The sequence below is a fragment of the Amblyomma americanum genome, chromosome 1 (assembly GCF_052857255.1).
Source record: "Amblyomma americanum isolate KBUSLIRL-KWMA chromosome 1, ASM5285725v1, whole genome shotgun sequence".
Lineage (NCBI taxonomy): Eukaryota > Metazoa > Arthropoda > Arachnida > Ixodida > Ixodidae > Amblyomma > Amblyomma americanum.
In genome coordinates, this window is record NC_135497.1 from 182,882,061 (window position 1) to 182,905,163 (window position 23,103).

The 23,103-nt window shown below is 46.9% G+C and overlaps 2 protein-coding genes across 2 annotated transcripts in view; both read right to left on the reverse strand.

The window, feature by feature from the left end:
- Positions 1 to 20,956, reverse strand: part of LOC144114319 (large neutral amino acids transporter small subunit 1-like) — a 42,429-nt gene extending 21,473 nt beyond the window's left edge. Inside the window, exons 1-6 of the mRNA XM_077647973.1 lie at positions 20,754 to 20,956; positions 18,915 to 19,024; positions 18,036 to 18,180; positions 2,609 to 2,734; positions 1,251 to 1,350; positions 890 to 934 (exon numbers count right to left, since the gene is read on the reverse strand). Of these exons, the coding sequence (XP_077504099.1) occupies positions 890 to 934; positions 1,251 to 1,350; positions 2,609 to 2,734; positions 18,036 to 18,180; positions 18,915 to 18,950 (452 nt within the window). The 5' untranslated portion in view covers positions 18,951 to 19,024; positions 20,754 to 20,956. The remainder of the gene's footprint in view (positions 1 to 889; positions 935 to 1,250; positions 1,351 to 2,608; positions 2,735 to 18,035; positions 18,181 to 18,914; positions 19,025 to 20,753) is intronic.
- On the reverse strand, positions 3,973 to 5,347 carry LOC144116398 (putative L-type amino acid transporter 1-like protein MLAS). The gene has a single exon (XM_077651162.1). The coding sequence runs from the start codon at positions 5,345 to 5,347 to the stop codon at positions 4,727 to 4,729; it is 621 nt and encodes a 206-aa protein (XP_077507288.1). The 3' UTR covers positions 3,973 to 4,726.
- Positions 20,957 to 23,103: the final 2,147 nt, after the last annotated feature.

The following is a 23,103-nucleotide window of genomic DNA, read 5'->3' on the forward strand; positions in this document are numbered from 1 at the left end:
CACCTTTCTCAAGCAGTCTATGAGCATGAGTGAAACTTTGCCAGAATTGGGTGAGAGCCCAGTTCTGCACACTGTTTCTCCTTCTCTGGTGAGCTCGGACTACAAAAAGATATGTGCTCGCAAAGGAGCCTCTGTGGCTTTGTTAGCCCCGTAATGTTGCTTCACGGTGCCATGAATGCTATATGCACCACGCAGAAATGTACTATATATATCACGATATCATGCATGCACTATCACTATCACGATTCAGGAAAAAGTTTATTGCAGTTCTCCGTCACGACCTCGTTGTATCGGATTGTTACTAATGGAGAGAGCATGCACATCCCTCATACACTAACACACTGCAGGCGATTGGTTTAAGAGACAGGGCCAAAATAAATTTTTTTCTGCAGACTTGTGTCCCATAATCTTTTGATCATGATAGAACAGTGAATGTTCTAGTAATGTTTTGGTATACATTGTTGTAGTGCTTAATTTTAACAGAAAACTATGTTAGGATGTTTTTTCATCGCTTGAAACAACCAAAAAATTATTTCAGAGCTACCTTGGTTACCACAGTAACACATTTACAGGCCAATACAGCTATTTGCAACCTAATGACCTAACTGCTCTTCCACCTGACATTCGTTAACCACAGTGTTCCACAAAATCTCCAGCATGTTCAGTAGCAGCATCTATATATTACATCAGTTAAACATTATTTGGATGGCTACATTGCAGTGCATGGTACCAAGCTTTTCTTTCGTTTTTTATAAAGAGGGCTGTGGATGTCCAAAGGATACACATAATACCTGCAAAGTATGCCTTCTAGACAGTCTGTAAATGATGGATGAGACTCACATAATGAAATAGAGTATACTCTTAGCTTGAACAAAAGAAACACACATACCTAAATGGATTCTTCAATTCCTCTGTCACAAAGTTCAGATAGTTCCTAGAATAATACGAGAACAATATTATAAAGCATTCAACACAAGTCTGCGCATCATAAACCAATATAGAAAAGCATGCTGCTATATATTAAGTAATCCAAATCTGAATACCAATAAACTTGAGCATTCTTCTAATGCTGACGTTTATGCAGAGTACTAGGTACAATTCCACCATTCACACATTTCTAAAGAATTTAATAGCATGGCAACACATATTCAATGTGCCTAGAAAGGGGTCGCTCAGGTTTGTTGCCGCAAACAAATAAGGATAAAGGAGCTACAGTTCTGCTAATAGGTAAAGTCACTTTTCCAGCTTACCATCCTGCATAAGGAAAAAGCCCTACATAAAATGACAAACAAATGAGTCCAGGATCCGTTGTTGTCCCTTCAAACATGTTACTGAGGTTTCCTGTGTTCCCTGCAACACACAACAGACAAGATTGCCAGCAAGGTCTCAAATGGGCCATGTGGTACGCAACTCAAAAGCAAAGAAATAAAAAATACAAGTCGCAATTAATGACACCTGTCATCTCAAAAGAACAGGGTACTTCAGCATGTGTAAAGACGAGAAAAAAAAGAAGACTTCTCTACAAGCTTTTCTAACAATAGTGTTTTGAGGCAGATGGAAAAAATAAAGTTCACGTGGTGCCAGCTTGTGTTTGCTGCTTTGATAAAAGGAATTCATCTTGCAAAGGATGACATTAGTAATTATGACCTCTCCTACTTGTGCTATCAGTGCCTGCCTTCCTCACTCTGTAGTATTGGCAATCACTTCATTCTTTGCCTTCCTTCAAGACTGCCATGCAACTCATAAAACTGCCCAAAACAGAGGCCGAAGCACACCTAACTTATTAGTTTGACTTTGAGCATAGCAAGGTGAAAACTATACGGCATTCACCTGTTTTTTAACATAAAACACTCTCTTAGGAATGGTTATCATGTGCAAGCAATCATATTTCAAACATACAATTAGTGAGGTCTTTTTTTCACACCACTTCAATTCCTTTATTTTTATGGACTGTCAGTGTACCTGATCAGCAGCATCACCCAAGCTGCACTTTATTCATGTAATGGCGTGTATAAAACATTGCTATTCCTATTTACTTAAGAACATCACATAAAAGAAGAGACTCCAGCATGGTAAGTATGGACGAGGAGGCTAATGCAGCGCTGCTACAGAAGCATATGGCGTGCGTGACGCAGCCACATATATAGCGTCATTGTCACTTATACCTGCACCCATACTGAAATTTTGTCTACATCCACAGAATATGCTTCCTTTTCGTGTCTTCCTTCTTATTAGTGCGTAAGCACTAATGTCCGATGGCTACCAACCTTGAGCACAATCGTCCGTTGCCTGTTCGCAACTGGTCTAGCGCAAGCGCTCTGTACTGCGGCACTGCCCGCTCATCGTCGTCTTCTACGTAGCACAAATCCGTGCTTTCACACTAATTCAAATGTAGTAAACATTCTCTGCAGTCTTTAGCCGCTTTCTTATCATACATTATCTTCACTCCGCCAGTTTCATCAGTTCGGGAGACTGAAATATTGCTCACCGACAACGCCAATGAGACAAAATCATGCTTCATTAGCCACCCCACAACAAAGTTTCGTTGATGAGAAGGCTGTAGAATGTGCTGCGACAGTGATTACGAGCGAGCAAAAAGCGAACCTACCTTGAGCAAGGTGCACAAAGCCCGCAATAACGATGATAACCAAAGCGATGACCTTGGCAAACATAAGGGAGTCTTGCACAAATGTTGCCCATTTGACGTTGTAGCAGTTGATGAACGTGAGCAAACCTAAAAGCAAAAAAAGGGTGGGGGAGAGAAAGCACAACATGAGCAAGCTCCACACATACACAAAAAAAAAACAGTGTGCATGCAGAGGGCATGAGAATGATTATGGACGACAAAATTACTGTTAATTATCATGATGCAAATGGGAAAATGAGTCATCTGTCAACAAACAAGAGGCGTTGAATGCCTTGCTCGCAGTACAGCGGAACGCATGACCGTATAGAAAGAGGAAGCCACAGTTTCACACTAATCATATAGCATAGAAGAAGATTATCAGCACACAGGCTCCGGATGGGAGTGCGGAGTTGGTGGCTCTGCTCACGAGACTCCATGCATCAAAATGCATGCACATAGACATATGCGAGCAGTGATCAATCCGCGTATTTGTCTCGCAAATAAGCTATTGCTCATTAGTCTGGTTGACAACAACTAAGACCAACCTAGAAAAAATTTACCTTCTGCAAAAGAAAGCTATACGTCACATTGCTAATCTTGATTACCTAAGCCACACACGGCAAGCTTTTGAAACATTCAGTGTGTTAAAAATTCAAAGTATGTATGAATTCCGAATATTGCTTTCATTTCATCTGTCGTCATCCTTTAGGTCTATGATAGAAGGCACTGCGCTACTGAAACAGAACGATCACACAGTTGATACTCGCAACACAGACACTTGGTTAGTTCCCCATTTTCGCACTGACTATAAGTTCCAAGCACTACAGCACAATCTTCCAGTAATTTTAAATAGATATAAAGACATAAATAACCCTACTAAGAAAGCATTGCGTGAATTATTTCTTCAAAAATAATTCGTTACGTATAATTCGCGCCCAAGTACAGCTGCTCCCTTGTATCTTATGTAAATATGTTTTCTGTATTTCCCTATTGTAATTTATTGATGATTTTGTGCTTTCTGGCTGTCCTGTTTTTTGTGAAAACTGTAAGCTGACTATGTGTTCGTTTTTTTTGTGTGTGTATGTAAATGTTCTCAACAAAGTCTGCTTCTATGCCTTGTAACGGCTGCCTGGGCCTCGTCAAGCTGTATACCTACAGCTTTTAGTCCAGGCAGCCGCCAGAATTTTCTGGAAAATAAATGGAATTGAATTGAATTGAATTGAAGCTCAAAACGACTGCTCATTCCCCTTCCTTGAACAGGGGCGGTACGCACAGCACACACGCACTCTACACAGCCCCGCCGCGTTGACTCGGGGGTTAGGGCGCTTGACTGCCGAGCCCTAGGATGACTGCCGAGCCCTAGGGTTCGATTCCGGCTGCGGCGACCGCGTTTTGACATTAATGCCAAGCTCTCCACTACGGCGCACCAACAAAGCCCATCTATTTTCGAGACATTAAACCACATATACCATACATACCACACACGCGCTACACTAATTCGGTTTGCAGCTTTATGCAAGCACGTGCGCTGCACGCCTCGCATCATGAACAGAAACGTGTCCTTCATTGCAAGCATTTAGCGCAGCCTGCCTGCTGCGACGACACCTATGAACCCACCTCGCACGTCGCGTGCATTGCAAATAAACGCAGATTGTACAAGGTATAATCATCGAAGATTTCCAATATTAATAGCTGATAGAAAAACCTGAGATGCTTCCCATACTAAATGGCATAGTGAAAGCAGCGCAAAAAAAAAAAAAAATCACACGAGAGCTAGAGGACAGGACAGGGCTGTCATGTCCCAATAGCTTTCTCGTCCCTTTTTCACGCTACTGCCACCACGGAATAACCGCCCCCCCTTCACCCCAACTCGCTATTCTCGTTAAATGACTTGTTATTCGCTATAGCACTGACAGATGAACTGGGTCGGTATAGAAAGCTAACGAGATTCTAGCAGACCGACTCGCGACGTATTCCATCCTGACCCAAGAAATCCAAAAACAGAAAGGAAGTAATTTTGAATTCAGGCATCTCACGAAAGTCATTATCGGAGCACCATCAAAGTTCAACCGTCCGAATGGGACACAGTGGCTGTACAAACTAACGTTCTTGGACCAAGTCCTTGGTGTAAGAACGTTTTGGTAGAAACCTTAGCACCGCCGACTTAGAAACAAACACACAGCAAAAACGCCCTGAATCCTTACACAACACAAGGGCAGCGATGAGCATGACCGCCGATGAAGGCGGATGACAGTCCACATCATCGTAGAACGGTCGCAACACGTAATTAGCAAATGTGAGCGCCACAATGGCATTGCCAGCTGGCTTCACTATGACCAGCATGGTCCAGAGCTGAAGGAATGCGGGAAAAGGTCCGAATGCCGCCGAGATGTAGGCGTAGTCTCCTCCCGACTTTGGAATCATGGTGCCGAGTTCGGTGTAACACAGCGCGCCGATCAAGCAGGCCAGGCCCGTCAGCACCCACACGACCAAAGCCAAGCCGATGGATCCAGAGTAAAGGATAACGCCGGCGGGCGACACGAAGATTCCAGCTCCGACAATCGTACCGACAATCATTGAAACGCCATTGGAAAGGCCGAGCCTCTTCTTAAGCTCCATGGTAGATGTCCAAGTACGGTCTATCGGAAGCACATCTTGCTGGATAGAGGGGCCCTTTGGCAGAAGAGGCGATGTTTGGCTTTGGAAACCGTTCTCGGCCATTCTTCAAGCAAGCGGCACAGTGGGACGCAGAAAGTTTGTACTACGACAAAACCCGACTTTTCTCGCAAGGAACTGGTACGAAGGCCGCAGCGATAAGGCTAAGCACACAGCACTGCAAGCGCCAGTGCCGGCCCTCTGGATATGACGGACCAACCACGCACATGGAATCGACAACGCCCAGGGATGCAGTTCTTTCTGCACAAAGATGATCTGCTTCTCTCGCTCTCTCCCTTCGTTTCCCCTTCCCCTCTTCAGTTTATCCCATCTGACTTACGCTCCATCAGCTTCGCTCGTGGTTAAGCCCAGGCAGTGAAGATTATAAGCGATAACGCCACTGTAGCGGAACGCCGGACGAACAAAATTATATCTCGGGGAACATAGTATCACAGACGCGACGCCAGAAAGGAAAAAGCGAACGCTCACCTGTTTCTCACTGACTGTCAGCTAACTTTGCTTTGTTTTTTAGAAAACATTTTCGCTTTTTTCTTTCGCGCAGTTTTTATGTCGCGCCAACACAATTCAGGACAAGCATTTATTTTTTTTTTCTGGCTCAGCTCTCTTGTCAAGCCAGCTTTACCAAAAACTTCACCGTCATCAACACCTCCAGTCGTAGTAAAAGGCTTAATTTATGCACACGTGGCTGTTCCATGCTTCTACCACCAGTGGCCCGGTGGCCCGGACAGCTGTTGCAAAGCCGAGCGAACACCACTTAGTTCAGCCTCAGTAGCCTTGGTACGTTAAACCCCACAAAACCAACCATTTAGTTCAAATTCTTCGCTCGCGGTAAATAGTCCCCCCCCAAAAAAACCCTGGGCTTCACGAGAAATGGTTTGCGTCATTGGCATACATCTAGAGCTAACATGGAATAACGAAGCCACTGACAGAAGTAATTTTACAAATGTCTGGCATGAATTAAAAATTCTCGCCACTCAGGATGCGTATCCGCTCAACACTTGTTCCTTGCTTGTTCTGCGAGGTAATCAGCTCCAAATACAGTTTTAAACAAGTTACATCCAAAAGCTTACTGTAAAGTCGCAGTAAAGGCACCCATCCGAATAAGCACTCGGCTTGGAAACCGCTGGGAGCCGGTTTTCAGCGCGCCACCGAGCGCGGTTGCTGGGCGGGTAATCAAAACGGCGCTCGCATGAGCTCGGGCGCAGGCGCAATGAGATGTCGCGTTATCGCTGAGTGCGACGAGCAAGCTGAACCTTCACCACGGTGCTGTTATTCTTACACCGTGACCTTCGCCAATGGTTTCACTCCTTGCCCACGATTGAAACGTTCTCGCTGGGATGATGTCGGATTTTTTATATCTGCAAAGAGAACGACGCGCTTCACCACTTTCATGCCTGAGGCAAAAAATGACACCTCAGGTTTCCATCATAGGTTTACATGTGTACGCTCTAGCAGCGGCAAATGGGGGCGATTGACCAGGACTGTACGCAGTAGGCGACTTCATTTCACTAAGGTGTTCCGCAGTCCATATGCAGTGATCCTTTAGTGTATCCTGGCCCGACAACGCCATGCCGGCCCTCAGGAATGACCGCGTGCCAGTCCATTTCGCACCGACGGTCTTGGGTTCGATTCCTGATGCGCTGAAGCCTGTGTATTTGTATCCTGCAACTCCTGTGGCTGAGCGCGCATGTAGTTGTACTCTCTGCCAAAGCATTGCTGAATGCGGTATTTACTTCCCGTGCAACGTAGGCCAAATAAACACCTGCTAAAAAGAGAGTACAGCATCCGGTTTGCATTTTTTTTTTCTGTAATTAGTTTTTAAAGTGGCATTCGGCGGTATTTGGCTGGTTTCAAACACGGCTAGGCAACTCTCGGCGGTAATATCGCAGCCGCGCATTACTAGAGCATGCTCTGTACGCCGTCAGTTGCGTGCCCATAAACTACGCCATCTCATCGGAACGAATCCGATGCCCAGTCATGCCTGTGCGCGTGTCAGCGCGTCCACTTGCAGAAGGATGCAATACGGAAGAGAGACGCGTATGGCGGAAACTGTGCAGCTATACTATACACGGCGTCCCAGATAACTTTAGCCAGGGTTTTAAAATACACCGAGGCACTCTAAGGCTACGCGATCAAATGCATACTGCTGGCTATTGTACGGAGCATGTCACACTATTTTTATATTGTGCTTAATTGCGTAGTTAGCCGATAATAATTGACCAATTTTGCAAGCAACGGAGATAGGCGAAAAAGGTCAAAGTGAAAGTTGTAGAACGGTCCGCAAAACTTCCGTTTGAACACTTTTAACTCTCAATGTACTACGTATCAGCTTTTTTTCCGCTGGCTGCAAATGCCCGCGAAATGCAAAAAAAAATACCACATGACATGCCGGCTTGCGCACCGCGATTGAAGTGCTCTCAAACGTTCCGGATAGGAACTAACAGATCTTTTAGCCCCGTGTGTTGCCCTTTGAAAGGGCAGCGACGCAGCAGCTGGCTGTGCGAGTTACGCCAGCGGTACGCTTCGCTCGCGGCGCTTGATGATAGCAACAAGAAGACGCAGTACTTATCGCTTGCGCCCCCGTAATCGCACAGCCAGAGCACGCGTCGCAGCCCTGTTACTTTTTAAACAGCAGCACGCCCGGCTAAATGAGCTGTTCGTTTGTTGGGCGCAACGTTTGAGAGCACTGCAGCCATTGCGTGCAAGCGGGCATGTCACGTGGTATTTTTTATTGTATTTCGCGGGCGTCTGCAGAGAGCGAAAAAAAGCCGATCCGTAATAGATGGAAAGTTAGACACTGTTCAGTTCGACGTTCCATGGACCGTTCTACAACTTTCTCATTGGACTTTTCCGCCTATCTTTGTTGCTTGCGAAGTTTAATTAATCTTGACTAATTGTGCAGTTAGGGCCAATACAAAAACAGTGTGCGTTGCTCCATAAAATAGCCAGTAACATGCAACGGGTCGCGTCGTCTATAGTGCCGCGGCATATTTTTAAACCCTGGCAAACTTAGCTGGGACGCCCTGTATATGGTGGGAAGCGTCGTCGGTGCACAAACTGAAATGAAGCCGGTTCACGCTCTCTGCTGTATATTCCAGTGGTTGTAATCGCGTCGGCAGTGCGACAGCGGGTCTATAAAAAAAAAAAAATCTTAGGGCACTTAAGTCTGCTTATGTGGAGGAATGCGAAAGCATGTATTTTGAGGAAAGGAAAGGACGCACTAACTCCCAGATCTAGACATCTCGGTGAGCACCTCAACTGCTTGATGTGCATATGTCGTCGATCCGAACCCCGGTCGCAAGTCTCAGAAAGCATGCAACAGAAGATGCATACGTCATTGGTCCGAACCCCTGTCGCAAGCTATAGCTTTCAACTTAAACATGTTAGATATATGCAAACAATGCTATCACACCAACCAGAATGCTGTACGACGAACGGTTGCTTGAAATTCGAAGGTCAACTGGTGCGACACCATGGTGGACCACTTATGGCAAGGCCTATATCCACACTTGACCTCTGGTTCGCTAGAAGGTCAACCGCCAACGCACGGCGAAATCGGCTTTACATAGGGTAGTGAAGCTTTCGCTTCGAAATGCCTCGAGCGTGGATTCACTGCAGATAGTACTGGCATACCCCATACCAATGCATATTGCGTCGAACAAAATTTGCCCCATAGATTTCTTGTAAACCTTTCCCCTTGCAAACCCCGCCACCGCTATCACGCGCTCGCGGCCATGAACGCGAGATAAACAAATACCGACCTGCATGCACAAATCTCAGTCTTTATCACGGACATTGTATTAAGACATACAGGAGCTGAATATCGCTCAGAACATCAGCGAGAATTTCCTTCGGAGTAATTTAGCCGCCGCGGTGGCTGCGTGGTTATGGCGCTCGGCTAATTTCATTTACTATTTATATTTCATTTACGTATATTTATTTACTATTCCTGCCTTCAGTAAGCGCGCCATCGAACCACAGCGCAAAGCATAGGCTTTTTTCCTTGGCATTGCAACACCCACGGCCCAGTAAGAAAAAATTGTTTTTTTTGTACTTATGGTGTATCATACACGGTGAGTGCATAGGCTGCTAAGCACTAAAATTATATTTTAGGGAAAATACGTACACGGTCGTCCACTTCTACCCTGAACACCGCTCTGCGTGGCCAGCGCTCCGTGGAGCGCCTCTCGCGGGCGCCTGGAAACTAGCGCGCAAGCGCACTGACAGCTGTAGCGGCAACGTTTAGGTGGGGCCTCCGCTGCGTCGTCTGCTTAAGCGCGGCGCTTCTGCCAAGGTACGCTTGCTTTGCTGTAAAGCTAACTTTGCTCTTGCTATGCGCACGAAAATCGAAAGTCCGGCACGGTTCCTGAAGGCGCAGCAACTGCGCTTGGTTCTGTGCAGCACATGCTTGTGTGCAGCACAAGCGGAGTTCATGTCTTGGCACACAATTAAAAACGGGGCCATCGCAGAAATTCCAGTACTTTCGGTCCTTAAGCAGTCGAGGTGCTCTTATGAGTGCCAAAATTTCCTGTCACTCATTTCATTAAAAAAAAAAAAACAATCGAGCTCAGGTTACAAGCTAAGGTCATTCTCCAGCGAGAGCTAGCAGCATTACTGTGCTAAGCGGCTATGATTGGCTCAATGGGTCTTTCTGCTTTCAATAACTGCAGGTGTGGCTTTTCGATTACAATAAAAAATACAAGCAATGCACAGTTGTTGCGACCAGAACATTTTTTTAATTGCTTTCCAGAATGCCGTACTGATACCTTGTGGTGGCTGAAATGAGTGTATCAATGCACTACATGCCAAGCACAACGGTGCAAGTATGCTGAAACGCTAGGTTAATTCCCGTATCTCACGGTGTCATGGGCTAAGGCTGCATTCGAAAGTAGCATCAGGACAAGCAGATGCATTCATCTAACTAAAAAACCCAAGAACCAACCAAGCTAGGTAATCCATAGCTTAAAAGGACATTGAGAACAAATAGAAGTTGACCTGTATAGATGGAGTACCGCACATTAAGCGAAAGGAGACCCCTGTCCACTAAAATGGATCTTTTATAAGCTAGAAATGAGCATAAAACGAAGTACAGGTGTTGCCATTCCCGGTCGATTTCGCATGTAAAATGCGCATGTCGACACCGAAGCTTGGGCGTGGATCCCACAGGCTACGCAAAAACGCTATTCACTTCAAACAGTGGCAACCCGTCCTTTTCGGTAACGGCGTCACGAGTTCGACTGATGGCGTCTTCACACTTGGCTCTCTCCACAACACCCGAGCCGGTGAAAAAATACCCCCAAAACGACGCAAAAAACTGTGAAACGGTGTCGCCCACAGAGAGCCGCTTGATTTATATGAACTATAGGAGTCACGCACTGCGCTTGCTAATGCGAAGGCGGCGATGTTTTGCCGAGTTCAGCTGCGCGCTACTGAAGCGCCGAGTTTAACGCAATCGGCTTTTGAAGCTTAAGAGAAAAGGACGAAAAGCCTGGATTGTGACATTGTATTACACTGTCTCTCATTGCGTACTGCTTTCAACTTCTTCCATGTAGATTCGTGCTTGAGCGAAGCTCTGATTGCTGGAAAAATAAAACTGTATGGTCGTGAGACGGAGCGATTGCCAGCGGTGAATAGTCAAGTACATACAATGCCAACGCTCGTCTCGTTATCTGGGTTTTTGCAAACAAACCAATCTTCTTTTCCTGATATTTTGATGAAGAAGTACGGCACGGTGGAAACGTGGGATTCATGCACCCTAGGTATGCTTCTAAATTGATTATATTACAGCACAGCAAAGTTACCTCTCAAAAGAAATTCTGGGGCCGTATTACGTACCGCTCTCAATACTAAAACGCTCACAATGCCCCGCTCCTATTGGTCGGCCTTGGCCGGCGGACATAAGAATTTTTGCGTCACCGGCGGCTTCTATTCACGTAGTGAACACTGCTGCAGTGATGACGTTGCGCACTTAATTAGGCGGGCTGAGTGTGACTCAAACTTGCAAGCAAAAAACGTAGCCCCTATAGTACGCCCACAATCTTTGCGAGGGAAAATGGCGACAAACGTAGCAGCGTGCTGCGGCGGCGCGAGTATCGAGAAGAGTCCGCGAAGACGCGTTTGGTTTGCCGGTCGAGTTGCTTCGACGCGAGTTTCGCCTGGACAGGGACACTGCACGGTGGTCGTGTCAAGTACAGCGGAAGTTCATGCCTAAACCTGTGTTGTATCTGTTTTCTTTCAAGTCTGCGACTCCAACCTTCGAATCCTCGCCACAGACCCGCTGCCCCGGCTCGTGCCAGGATGCATTCGCCTACTTGTGGCTGCGATTTGAGGTGGTGAGATACATGTTGGAGGAAAATGAAAATTGATTTTTGAGGAAAGGAAATGACGCAGTAACTTCCTCACCTATCTCAGCGGACACTCAAACCACTCTGTAAGGGAGGGACAGAGGAGGGAGTGAAAGAAGAAAGGAAGGAAAAGTTGCCTAGTGGAGGTGTCCAGAACGAATCCGACCACCTGGGGATCTTTAAGACACACTGACATCGCACAGCACACGGCCGCCTTTTGCGTTTCACCTCCATCCAAACGCGGTCGCCGTGGTCGGGTTCGAACTCGGGCACACCGGCTCAGCAGACGAGCTCCTTAACCACTGAACCACCACGGCGGGTGCATGTTGGAGGACGGAGAGTTTCTTCGGGGTAAGCAGTAAGAAAGCCCTGTCTCGGTGACATATATCGAGCTACAGTGGTCTGCATGCACTGAAGCTACAAAAATGGTGCGTGCTCGTTGCACTTAGGAATACGCATTGCGGTACGATACATACGCCTTGTGCGAATTGCTCCTGTGTTGTTACTGAATGCAGCAGAAACACAAGGCACATAAAGCATTGTTGAAATGCATAGTATTCCAGGCTCAAACCAAGCCAGAAGGCCTTTGTACGGCACTTGTGGTGTGTTGGAATTAGCAGTGAATCGTTTACATCAACATGAGCTTCCAAAGGTGTCCTTTCAACGGTGTTTGCCTAAACATCTGAGTCGTGCAAAGGTGTCAGATGCTACAAGCCGGAGCGAGCGGCTGTCATCATGGCAGCATGTGCAGCGCTGCACAACCTCTCCTTGGAGGCCCCTACTTCAGCGGACAACGAGGATGCCCCCTGCCCCTGAAGACAATGGCCCGCCTCACCTATACTTCCGGGGGAAAGCCGTGCATGCACATGTGAGCCAGCTGCGGAGAAACTGTCTCCAGCAGCGACTGGTACAGTTGCACGGGCGATAACATAGGCAATGAACTCGCCGGCCAAGCCTTTGCAGGCAAGGCAGTGTCCAGCCAATGCTTGTGTGTATGTCGTGGTTGTTTTGGCTACAGCTAGGGAAGTGGCAGCTTTTTTTTCTTTTTCTTGTTCGCGCTGTGTGTCTGGAAGCCAGCAGTGGCAAAGAAGAAAGCGTGCACACCAGCTGCCATATCATCATAGAGTTCCCCGCGCAGCCACTTCAGTCTCGGTCTCCACTTGAAATTCGAGCCGGAACAACTCCTCCAGCAAGCCAAAAGCATCTTCATGCACCCTCCTATGCCGTTGCCCGTGAGGACCCAGCTGCCCCTCCACTGCCGTCATCTTGCAGCCTGCCTGTGCTGTGCGGAGAGCCACCTGTGCTCGCTGTTTGCATGACAAAGCACGTGAATAAATAGTGTAATGTTGAAGCAAGGAGGGCAATGTTTGATGAAATCAGAAAGTACCACCGAACCTTTATTTAGTGCATACTGCACCATTTCACACAGGTGGTCACATGAGCACACGCATTAGCAAAATATATTGCATGCCATAACATTGACAATAATTCCACATGTCTTGTCAAGGGCAACACAAATTGTAATGCTGACATGATAAAAGCAGATTGCAAGACTACAAGCTCAACTGGTAATTATTACAGCTTCTGCACAGCTTGTGCAGGCAATAAGCCCAATTTTGCAGCAAGTGCACAAACGTAGTACACAAGTAGTGCAATGCTCAGTAAGCACTACATAATAGATTTTACATGACTACAAAACCTTTAACATGTACCAAAGCGTTGATATAGATGATGTAGCCAAAATTTTGTTATTTATGCAGAAGACACGACATTACTATTTTCTGCCACTTTGCCCAATCAAGTAATTAACCAGGCAAACAGAGCACTCATAAGTATTGAAAAATGGTATAAATGAAACAAGTTCAACGTAAATGCTAATAAAACAAAAGCCATTCCCTTTCGTCCAAAAAATAGAAACGTATTCATCGATAAAGATATCTGCCATAATAATTCATAGAAATTGTAAGCTCATTTAAAATACTTGGTGTCGTCTGCACGGAACAGATGTCATGGGATGCCCAAGTCATTCATATTTTACAGAAGTTGTCATGACTCGTTAGCATGATTAATATAAACAAACATATCTTCCCTACCAAGGTTAAAACTCAGTTACACCACCCATTGTTCTACTCGCACATAAAATATTGCCACTTTGCCAGGGGAACGACAACCCTAAGTAACATGCATAAAATATATGAACTGCAGAAAGAAATGCTAAGAAATATTTCCAGCGCTCCTGATGACCATGCGTCTTTTCCGCTCTCTCAGAAACATAACATAATGGCCATATATGATATGTACGCTTACCACTTAGCTTCAGCCTATAACAACGAAATTAAAAGAATTTAGTTTCTGAACGAACTAGCTTCCTTACAGAGAAAAGTTATGCATTATCCTGCCCATAACCCACATATATGGAATAAAGAGTTATTTTGCACAAATTATGAAATCACCTTCCTCACTTGTTGAATTTACAAATTAAACATGGCCTTCAACTCCAGCAAGCAATGAAACCTGATATCAGATTCGCTTTATCGAGGGCTGAACCTCTTTCCTGATATTTTCTAGATATGTTCCAGTAGGAAATGTTTTTGTTTGATTTATTTTCTGTGATTGTAATTCATCATTCATTTCTCTTCATGTAAAACCTGTGTTTTCTAATCTAAAAAGTGGCATTTGTATTGTTGCATTTCCTTATTTTCAGAGTGCAAAAGCTCGACATGTGTTCAAAGCTTTGAACTTTCACGTTGTCTAACTGTTTTGGGGATAGTGGGAACAAAATGGGTCCTTTTTTGTTCGCTTATCTTTTTTTTTTCTTGCATAAATGGTGACCTCACTTTTTTTGAAGAACCAAATTTCTGCGAATGTTTCGTGCAAATGTACTCAATTTTGTTTGTGAATCTCGAGCGAGAATCCATGATTATAATGTGTCGTCGAGTGCACCTTTATTTTCTGCACATGCTACACTGTTTAGCTGATGCCTCTTTCTCACTTTTTTATTATTTCTGGAGGGGGGGAGCCAAGCCAAGAGCCCAGTTTTTTCTTCCTACCTCCCCCATCACTATGATGGAAAATAAAGGTATTACTATTACATTACAAATGGCCATTATCACTGCATATGATGAACAGTGCAGCAGTTTCAATGAAAATGGTGCATCCCTAAGTGTATGGCACTTAATGCAAGTCGCAGTGCTCGCAATGAATGCAGCACGAGGAAAAAGCCCTCATACATATATAGAGACGTGTAAACATCACAGTTACATCAGTTAGGTGGTATGCTTGTAGAGGTTTTCACTGAACAGCAGAACATGGAGCACAGTCATGCCGAGTCGAACAAAACATGCAGCTTGTTACAATGCAGGCAATACTGCATGAAAAGTCCCCTGGCAGCAGCTCCATAGTTAGGCCATTAACACTACAGCATCTTGCAGAAGTAAAACAATAACATCAGAAAAAAGCAGATACAGACTTACTAGATGTCAGACATCTCCATCTTGCAAAATTTAAAAAGGCACCATTACAAATATGCAAAAACAACCTGACTAGAGAACATCATATGCCTTCTGCGTCACACACTGACTAGAGAGTATCACACACCTTCTCTATCTTGCAGAAGGTAAAAAGGCACCATTTCAAAAATACACACAGGCTGACTAGAAATTATTACAGACCTTCTGCGTCTTGCAGAAGGTAAAAAGGCACCGTAAGAAAAAAACCACACCTCCTACGTCTTGCAGAAGGCTGCAAAAAAAAAAGTGTGCCAGAAAACAAGATTGAAAAACAATAATAAATAAAACTTATGTTGATGGCGGCTGTAGCTGGTTTTTGTAGCAGCACCACCATGAAGGAGATGCCCAGTACAAGCTGCTCATGAAGGCGCGCTGATTTCCTTCTCGCGTCCCGCACTGTTGTTGCTGGGGTCTGACATAGTGGCTGTTATGGGCCTGTCACACTAGGGCAACAGTCGGCCGATTCGGTCTGAGAAAACCATGTTGTCGTGATGTCTGGCTCTATGTCACACTGCGACGACTAAAACAGTGGGCCGACTGTCGGCGTCGGCGCCAGGTCTCCCACAACACGGCAGTTGGCCGGTGGTCCGCCAACTCCCATGTCACACTAGCGAGACAGCATGAGAGACCTCCCGCCGACTTGGCCCTTTCTCATTCTCACTCTTCTTTTGTCATTTCCTGCTATGCAAAATTCATGGGCTGGGACGCTTCATTTTTAACTCTTTTAAATAAATCCCACCATAGTAAAAGAAACTCATTAACAATCGTGATTATGAACCTAGGCTGAGTGCACCCCAGTATTGAGCGGCACTTATTGCTGGGGCAGAAAGGCATGGCTTGAAAAATAAATCCAGTCGCTCGAGGATAAACAGGACGGGAGAGATTATTTAAGGCTAAAATAATAAAAAGAAAAAAGAAAATTCTCGACAACGCGGATTCGAACTAGGAACCTCTGGAATGCGAAGCTACTGCTATACCCACGACGCCAAGGAGAACAGAGGATTTGTTGCCTTCAGAGGTGCTGATAAGCACTCTGCAGTGTGACACTCGCGACAGAAATAAAGCAGGCGACCCATGTGCGAAAACTCGGCCGGCGCGCTGCACCGGTCGCTGCTTGCGAACTGCAGCCGCACTGCAAGCAGGGACACATGGAGCAGCAAGCATCGCTGCGCCGCTCGACTCAAGCACTCGAGCTCAAAGATATGCTTTGCCACCCGCAGCAGTCTGATTACTGCTTGGCTTGGTGCTGAAGTTCACACCAGAAAAGACAAAATAGCCATATCATCAGACAGACCGCCTGCTATACACGAGTAGCGACAAAGCATGCTTGCGCTAGTAGCGAGCTTTCGGCAACGGCACCGCCCGCTGCCCCGCCAGGCGACGTACTGCGCTGCTGCCTGGCGCAGCGGACGCCGCTTCGCGAGTAGCCTGCGCTATAATATCTCTTAATATCGCTTTGCTGTTAACAGTATAATCGCACCATAAACTAAAATTATGGTCAATTTCCGCGACACCTTTGGCTGCGGAGTTAGCGGACCGTTGCGGTCGACAGGCGAGCCGGACCGCAATGGCGGGCCAGCGGCAGCTTGCGAGGCGAATCTGGCGAGAAATTTTGCTCGTATCAAAGTTGTTGCTTTTACCAGCAACTCAGCGTTGATCAACCATCCTCAGAAATGATACATTTGTCACATTTCTCTGTGTCATCGTTTATTGCTTACGTCAAAACCAATCTTAAGCTGATTTTTATTACGGCGGCAGACGGGGTACAGGCTGGCCTGCCGGCGAGCAGGCTCAGTTTACATCACGTTCGCACCAAAAAAGGCAAAAAAGCCATGCTATCAGAAAGGCCGCCTGCTATATTCGAGCAACGACAGCATGCCTGCGCAACAGCCGCGCTTTCGGCAACGCCGCCGCCTGCGGGAGCGCCAGGGCGATGAACTGCGCGGCTTCCCGGCTGCCGTACTCACTGCTAAGCCTAGCTGGTTTCGCATCGATCCCGCAGCTCAGGGCGCTTTGTAACTAGCCAGCGCAGTAATAAAGGAACTTCCCTAGTCACCGCATTACTGCCAATCTGTCCCATAATAAAATAGTTATGCTCGATTTCCGGGACGGCTTCAGCAGAGGATCTAGAAGACGTCAGGCGAGCTGCACGAAGCAGCAGCAGCACCAGGCGGCTATAGGATGAAATTTGCTTGTATCGTAGTTATCACTTCAACCAGCACCTTGGCATTGGCCAACGATCCTCAGTAATGATACCTTTTCGGACATTCATCTATCCCAGAGCTTGTTATGAACGTAAAGAAACAGTTCTATAGCGGAATCGTGTTCGTGTCTGGTGAATGTTTTTGCTCGGCAACCGATCTCGCGACGACGCGGTTGGCAGACTGGTTTTGTCGGCGCCGCGGGCGTCAAAGCATGTCACACTACGAAGACATCTGGTAGTCGGACGCGTTGGCGTAGTTGTCGGCCTAGTGTGACAGCTTGGTCTGCCACAGACAAGGTCTGCCGACCGGGTTGGCCAATCTTTGGTGTCTTTGTCAGGTCGGCGTCTGCGGCGTGTCGGGCTAGTGTGACAGGGCCCTTAGCTGCCTTCTGTTTGCAGCAGCCTCGTTGAGGTGCTCAACATACAAGAAAGTTCAATAGCAAATTTTAGCTCCTAATACATTCAAGGCTCATTTCACTTCCATGTTATATATAGATCACTTGCTGAAATATACTGCGCCATATCCTACAAAAGGCGGTCACAGTGAGGTTAAGCACAGGTTTGGAACGGTGACGTAGCAACATTACGTTGCATGCAGCAGGTTCTGTTGCACAAAATGTGGTGCATCCTGTCAGCCCATATCTCCAGGAGGCGTGCCTAAAAATTTGGTATCCTGCCTGTTGCGTGCCTTAGTGAGGTCTGCTGTGCGCCTTGTCTCCCTAAGCAGCTCGTCCACCTCCTCGTCCTGCTACTTCCTCCACCGCAATGGACGGCCTGGAACTGCCGATGCGGGTGGTGCAGTGGGCTGCTGCTGGCGGGTGCCTGTCGGAGGGGAAACAGACTGAATGTACACTTGTCATACGACACAGCACGATGTGCAATAAGCAAGCTGTTTGCTGCAACGTCTGAGGGGAACAGCAGTACATAAAAGCAGTTGCACTCAGTGATATGACAAATGCAGCATTGTTTCAGTGAACTCAATCTGCACGTAAGCCTTGTCACGGCTCCTGCTATAAGAGGGAAAAAGCATGCACAACGTGTCAATATGCCGGATCTGAAGGAAACTATTGTGGACATTGTAAAACAACTGTGACTGTATGGTGCTCCTGCAAATGGTATTTATCAGAAGCACCTTGAAAAGAGGGCAATGTGCAGCCTGCATACTGGCAGGTGAACTGACTGGCTGTGTCAGCACGCTGCCGATGCTGTTATGCTCCTCCACCAGCAGTTCAGCAGATGTCTCCCCCGTCTCCTCCAACCAGGACATTTCACTGGCGTCGTCTACATGAAATCATTACACAAACACAACTGCATAGTAAACAATTTTAGTAAAGTGTGAAATGTGTATGACTAAAATGTGTTTAGTCATTACTGTGGCTGAAGGCAAAAATGCACTACCAGAACAGGAAGGCAAAGAAGCTGAGGCTGTATTTACAGTCTCCAGTTTACGCACTACTACATCTTCAAAAATTAGCAAAAATGCAAATGACGTCATCAGCAGTGTACACATGCTATAAAGCATACACATAAAATGGTTTGAAATGCAGTTCACCTACCAGCTGCAGTCTGGCCTCCCTCTGCAGGCTGTTCATCCCCGGCTCGCTCCCCACTGAAACTCTGATGGAAAGAAAGGTGTGCTGGGGGGGTGAGGTGTGCTGGGCTGCTCCTGCAAGAAGGCACAGTGACTCACGTTCAAACATGAATGTCTCTAAGTACATCATAGGGTTGCATTGCTTACAGCACATGGCCCTGAGGTTCTGTCAAGAATCCTTCATCCCTACCAAGCTGCAAACTTTGCAACTGTCTGTAACTTCACAGCAGTTGACTAAAGAATGTGGTCATACCTGCTGTTGACGGGGGAGGGGACAGCTACCTGCTCAAAATAAGATCCCGCGACGCTCACTGGCCCGATCGGCTGAATGGCTTGGCCACCCAGAGCCAGCAGTCTGCCGCCACCGGCGCCACTGCGACAGGACCGTTCACGCGGACCTCCACAGAACAATTTTGACAGGCTTAACCTGGCCAGCTTGCAGCAGCGCCAACTCCGCTCGCCGCGAGCAACCCACTACAAGCCCAGTTGCGGTGACCCCTTCGACGGAGGCAGCTACTGGGCAGAGCTAACCCCTATTTTCTTACCCCATCCCCTGACCAGTACCTAACAATAATATATATATATATATATATATATATATATAGAGAGAGAGAGAGAGAGAGAGAGAGAGTCACTGGCTGTGAGATAATACTCTCAGTATGTTTATGGCGGCTTACGATAGCTGGTGTGCGGCTGACTTTGCTTTTTCTCATGGGCCCGATCGCCTGTGCCCTTGCGCGCTCTGCATTGGAGTTTTCTTATCGCAGGCACCCGACATTGCGAGCTAGGCTGCCTCAGTTTGCGCGCCTTGCGAGTTTGGTCCAAAGGATGCAGTCTAAAAAAATAAATACTATGAGCAGTGTGGTGCGCTGCATGAAATTCTGGCATATATGTGTGAACTTGTAAGGGCACTAAACTGCTCAAAACATTAATTTTGTTGGATCACCGGTTCTCGCACCAAACTCGCAAGGCGCGCGAGCTGGGGCAGCTTAGCGCGTTATTTCGGGTTTCCGCGATAATAAAACTGCAACGCGCTGCCTGTGTGTGCGAGCAAGCATCGGCGAGCAAAACACAGAGAAACGCCCCCTTAACGCGTGTGCCCATGATTGTGCTGTCTACGCGGCGATCGGGCACAGGCGAAAGAGCAATACGAAGCTGCGCACAAACTATCGCTAGCCACTGTGAACGTGCACACAGCATTATCTCGCACCGATGACTATCGCTTGGCGGCACTGACGCCTGTCGAAGACACGGTTTCCATCGTTCGTGTTAAGTCTTGTGGCCTCCTGTATACATGCCACGAATGGCGCCAATGTTCAGCCGAGTTGAATGACAGGCCTTCTGTATTTAAGGCGGCGGCAGTTTACCCCCAAAGCTCCCGCTTGCGAGCCGCCGCGTACTCAGGCGAGAGCTCTGACGCAGCCCGTGCCAAGGGCGGATGCTCTTCGAGCAATTCGATGAGCACCCGCTTTTGGGCGACGGACATGCGTGGCCTCTTTGGTGGTGTCGCCATTTCAAACGATAACGGTATTTCACCCCGATTCCCAGGGCGATTTCTTGCTATCGGCCAAGGAAATTTATTCTTTGGCCAGGAATATAAATTGGGGAATCTACAATAGTGTTCATTCACTTGCATATACGTGCGCTGCATTAAAACAACTTGCCGTAGAGTTACGAAAAAGCAAGGACGAGTAAAATGGTTTAAACTGTGCACCTGACCGTTTTCCTCGCCCTCGTTCTTTCCCACAGCCGTATTCGTTCAGTTCTGTCATCGATAGTGAGCGACCACCGACAGCAAACTTACCTCAAGAAGTGGTCTTCATTGACTTTCGTGCCAAGAGCTCCTTGCGAGCTTATTTCTGTGCACCTACGGCCTTCACTGTATTCAATCACATTTTTCTGCGCTTAAGACATCGGCACAATGCCTTTATTTTAGACGACACGAAAAAAAGCAGGAACTTGCCGTCGAATCAGCTGTTTTCAAGCAAGTCGCCATGCTCTCGCTTTACTACTACCAGCGCGCCCTCATGGCAACAAAACCTACCCTACAGAAAATTTAATTGCGAAACTGAGAGCGCCTCCCATTTTCCTTCCTGTTTTTTAAGTTTGCAGCACACTTTATTAGCAAAATAGAACGTCATTTTTTTAATTCATTGCGTCTGTTTTTTTTATGCTGATTTGTACACGCCGCTCTCAGCGCACCTTCGCCGCAACAAATGTTCTTGAGAGAGCGAATTTCAAAACTGAAAACGCTTCTTGTTTTGATTAAAATTTTTGAGTTCGAAACGGTGTTTTGATAAAACAAAGCATTGCTAATTTTATTTGCGACAGCTTCACAACAAAACGTTAGCACATGGCCCCTTGTACAAATAAATGCTTCATAGGCGGAGCCTTGCTCGTGTCTGGCTGATTCCATGATCCGTCAAAAGTGCTGTCAGACACTGTTTGGCAATTTTGACTTCACGCTCACAAACTTGCGGCACGCAATACGGCCCCAGAAAACTGGAAATTGGTTTTGGGGGAAACGAAATGGCGCAGTATCTGTCTCACTTATCGGCGGAAGCCTGAACCGCGCCGGAAGGGATGGGATAAAGGAGGTACTAAGAGAAGAAAGGAAGAAAGCGGTGCCGCAGTGGAGGGCTCCGGAATAATTTCGATTACCTGGGGATATTTGACATGCACTGACATCGCACAGTATACGGGCGCGCCTAAGCGTTCGCCTCCATCCAAACGCGGCCGGGTTCGAATCCGGGTACTCCGGATATGGCCTGGCTGCTTTTATTTTTCTGGCTGTCATGTTCACGATGAATGATTCTGTGCATGAATTGATGAGGCTGAATCCTTCAAATTGGGAAGCAGCTCACGCCACCTAGCCAACGCTTTTCCGCTGTCAACGCATACCTGCACGGTAGAATGAAGTGACTGAACAGCCAACTTGAATGCAAAACTGAGAGTACTTCTTATTTTGCTTGGTGTAGTTGAGTTCTAAATACAGTTTCTAAACAAAATAAAGCATCATTCATTTTATTCACTGCGTCATTGCAGCAAAACTAGCCTACGGTCCCTTGTCGTGCAAAAAAATGCTACCGGCGCGGAGCTACCGCACAGTTGTTGCTAATTGGCTGATTCCACCGTCAGAGTCTCGTGTTGTCCTTTTACCGCGACAGCGTTAAGGAGCTCGTGTCGCAGAAAAGCCGGTGTCGTCGGCGGCGTTAGCCGTGAGCGGAAAATGACGCATCTCGGTGGACACCTGAACCGCGCGGTTCGGGTGTCCACCGAGATGAGACAGGCGTCCTTTCCTTAAATTGTCCAACGGGCCATGCGTCGCGCATACGGGCGACGGCGTTCCGTGCACCCCTTGGCAACGCTGCAACACGCTGTCGCGTCTCACTCTTAAAGACGAAGCTTAAGCGTCCTCCAAATTTTTTACGTCACGCTCTCAAAACTGAGAGATATATTGAGAGCGCTCCGTAATTCGGCCCCAGGTCATGTTAGAAGTCGAGATGGCAGTTTCCCCTTTAATTTTTTTGCTTGTATTCTTTAAATTGCTGCCGCGCAAAATTATCGCCAAAATAGTGCTAACAGCTCTCGATATTTTAAAAGGCTTTTCGTCTTGCAGTTTAGGCAGCACGATTGTTGGTAGTGCAGCGTACGAAGCGCAAAAGGACGTCGGACTCATTAGAGACTAGCAGCGCACGCGTACAAGGTGTTTCGTAGTTCGCATGTGTATTCTCTCATCCGTGTTCAATGCCTTCTTGTGCTTTGATGACCTCATGCAACCTTAGCAATCCCACCCAGCAACCTTTGTTAATAGTTGCAGACTTCCAGCACTAGAAGGGAGATTGTTCAGGCTAGTGGGTAATTCACACGAGGTTCCATAGCGCAAAAGCAGGGACTCGACAGAACACGAGCGCATTAAACACATCCCCTTGATATTCTGTTTGGCTTACGAGTTTATTTTGTGGGAGTTTAAAGTACCGAAGCGACTCAGGCTATGAGGGACGCCGTAGTAAAGGGCTCAGGAAATTTCGACCACCTCGGCCTCTTTAATGTGCTCTGACATCGCACAGTACACGGTCATCTAGAACTCGATCGCCAAGGCCGGGACCGAACCGTTGTTTTTCGGGTCGGCAGCCGAGCTCAATAAACAACTG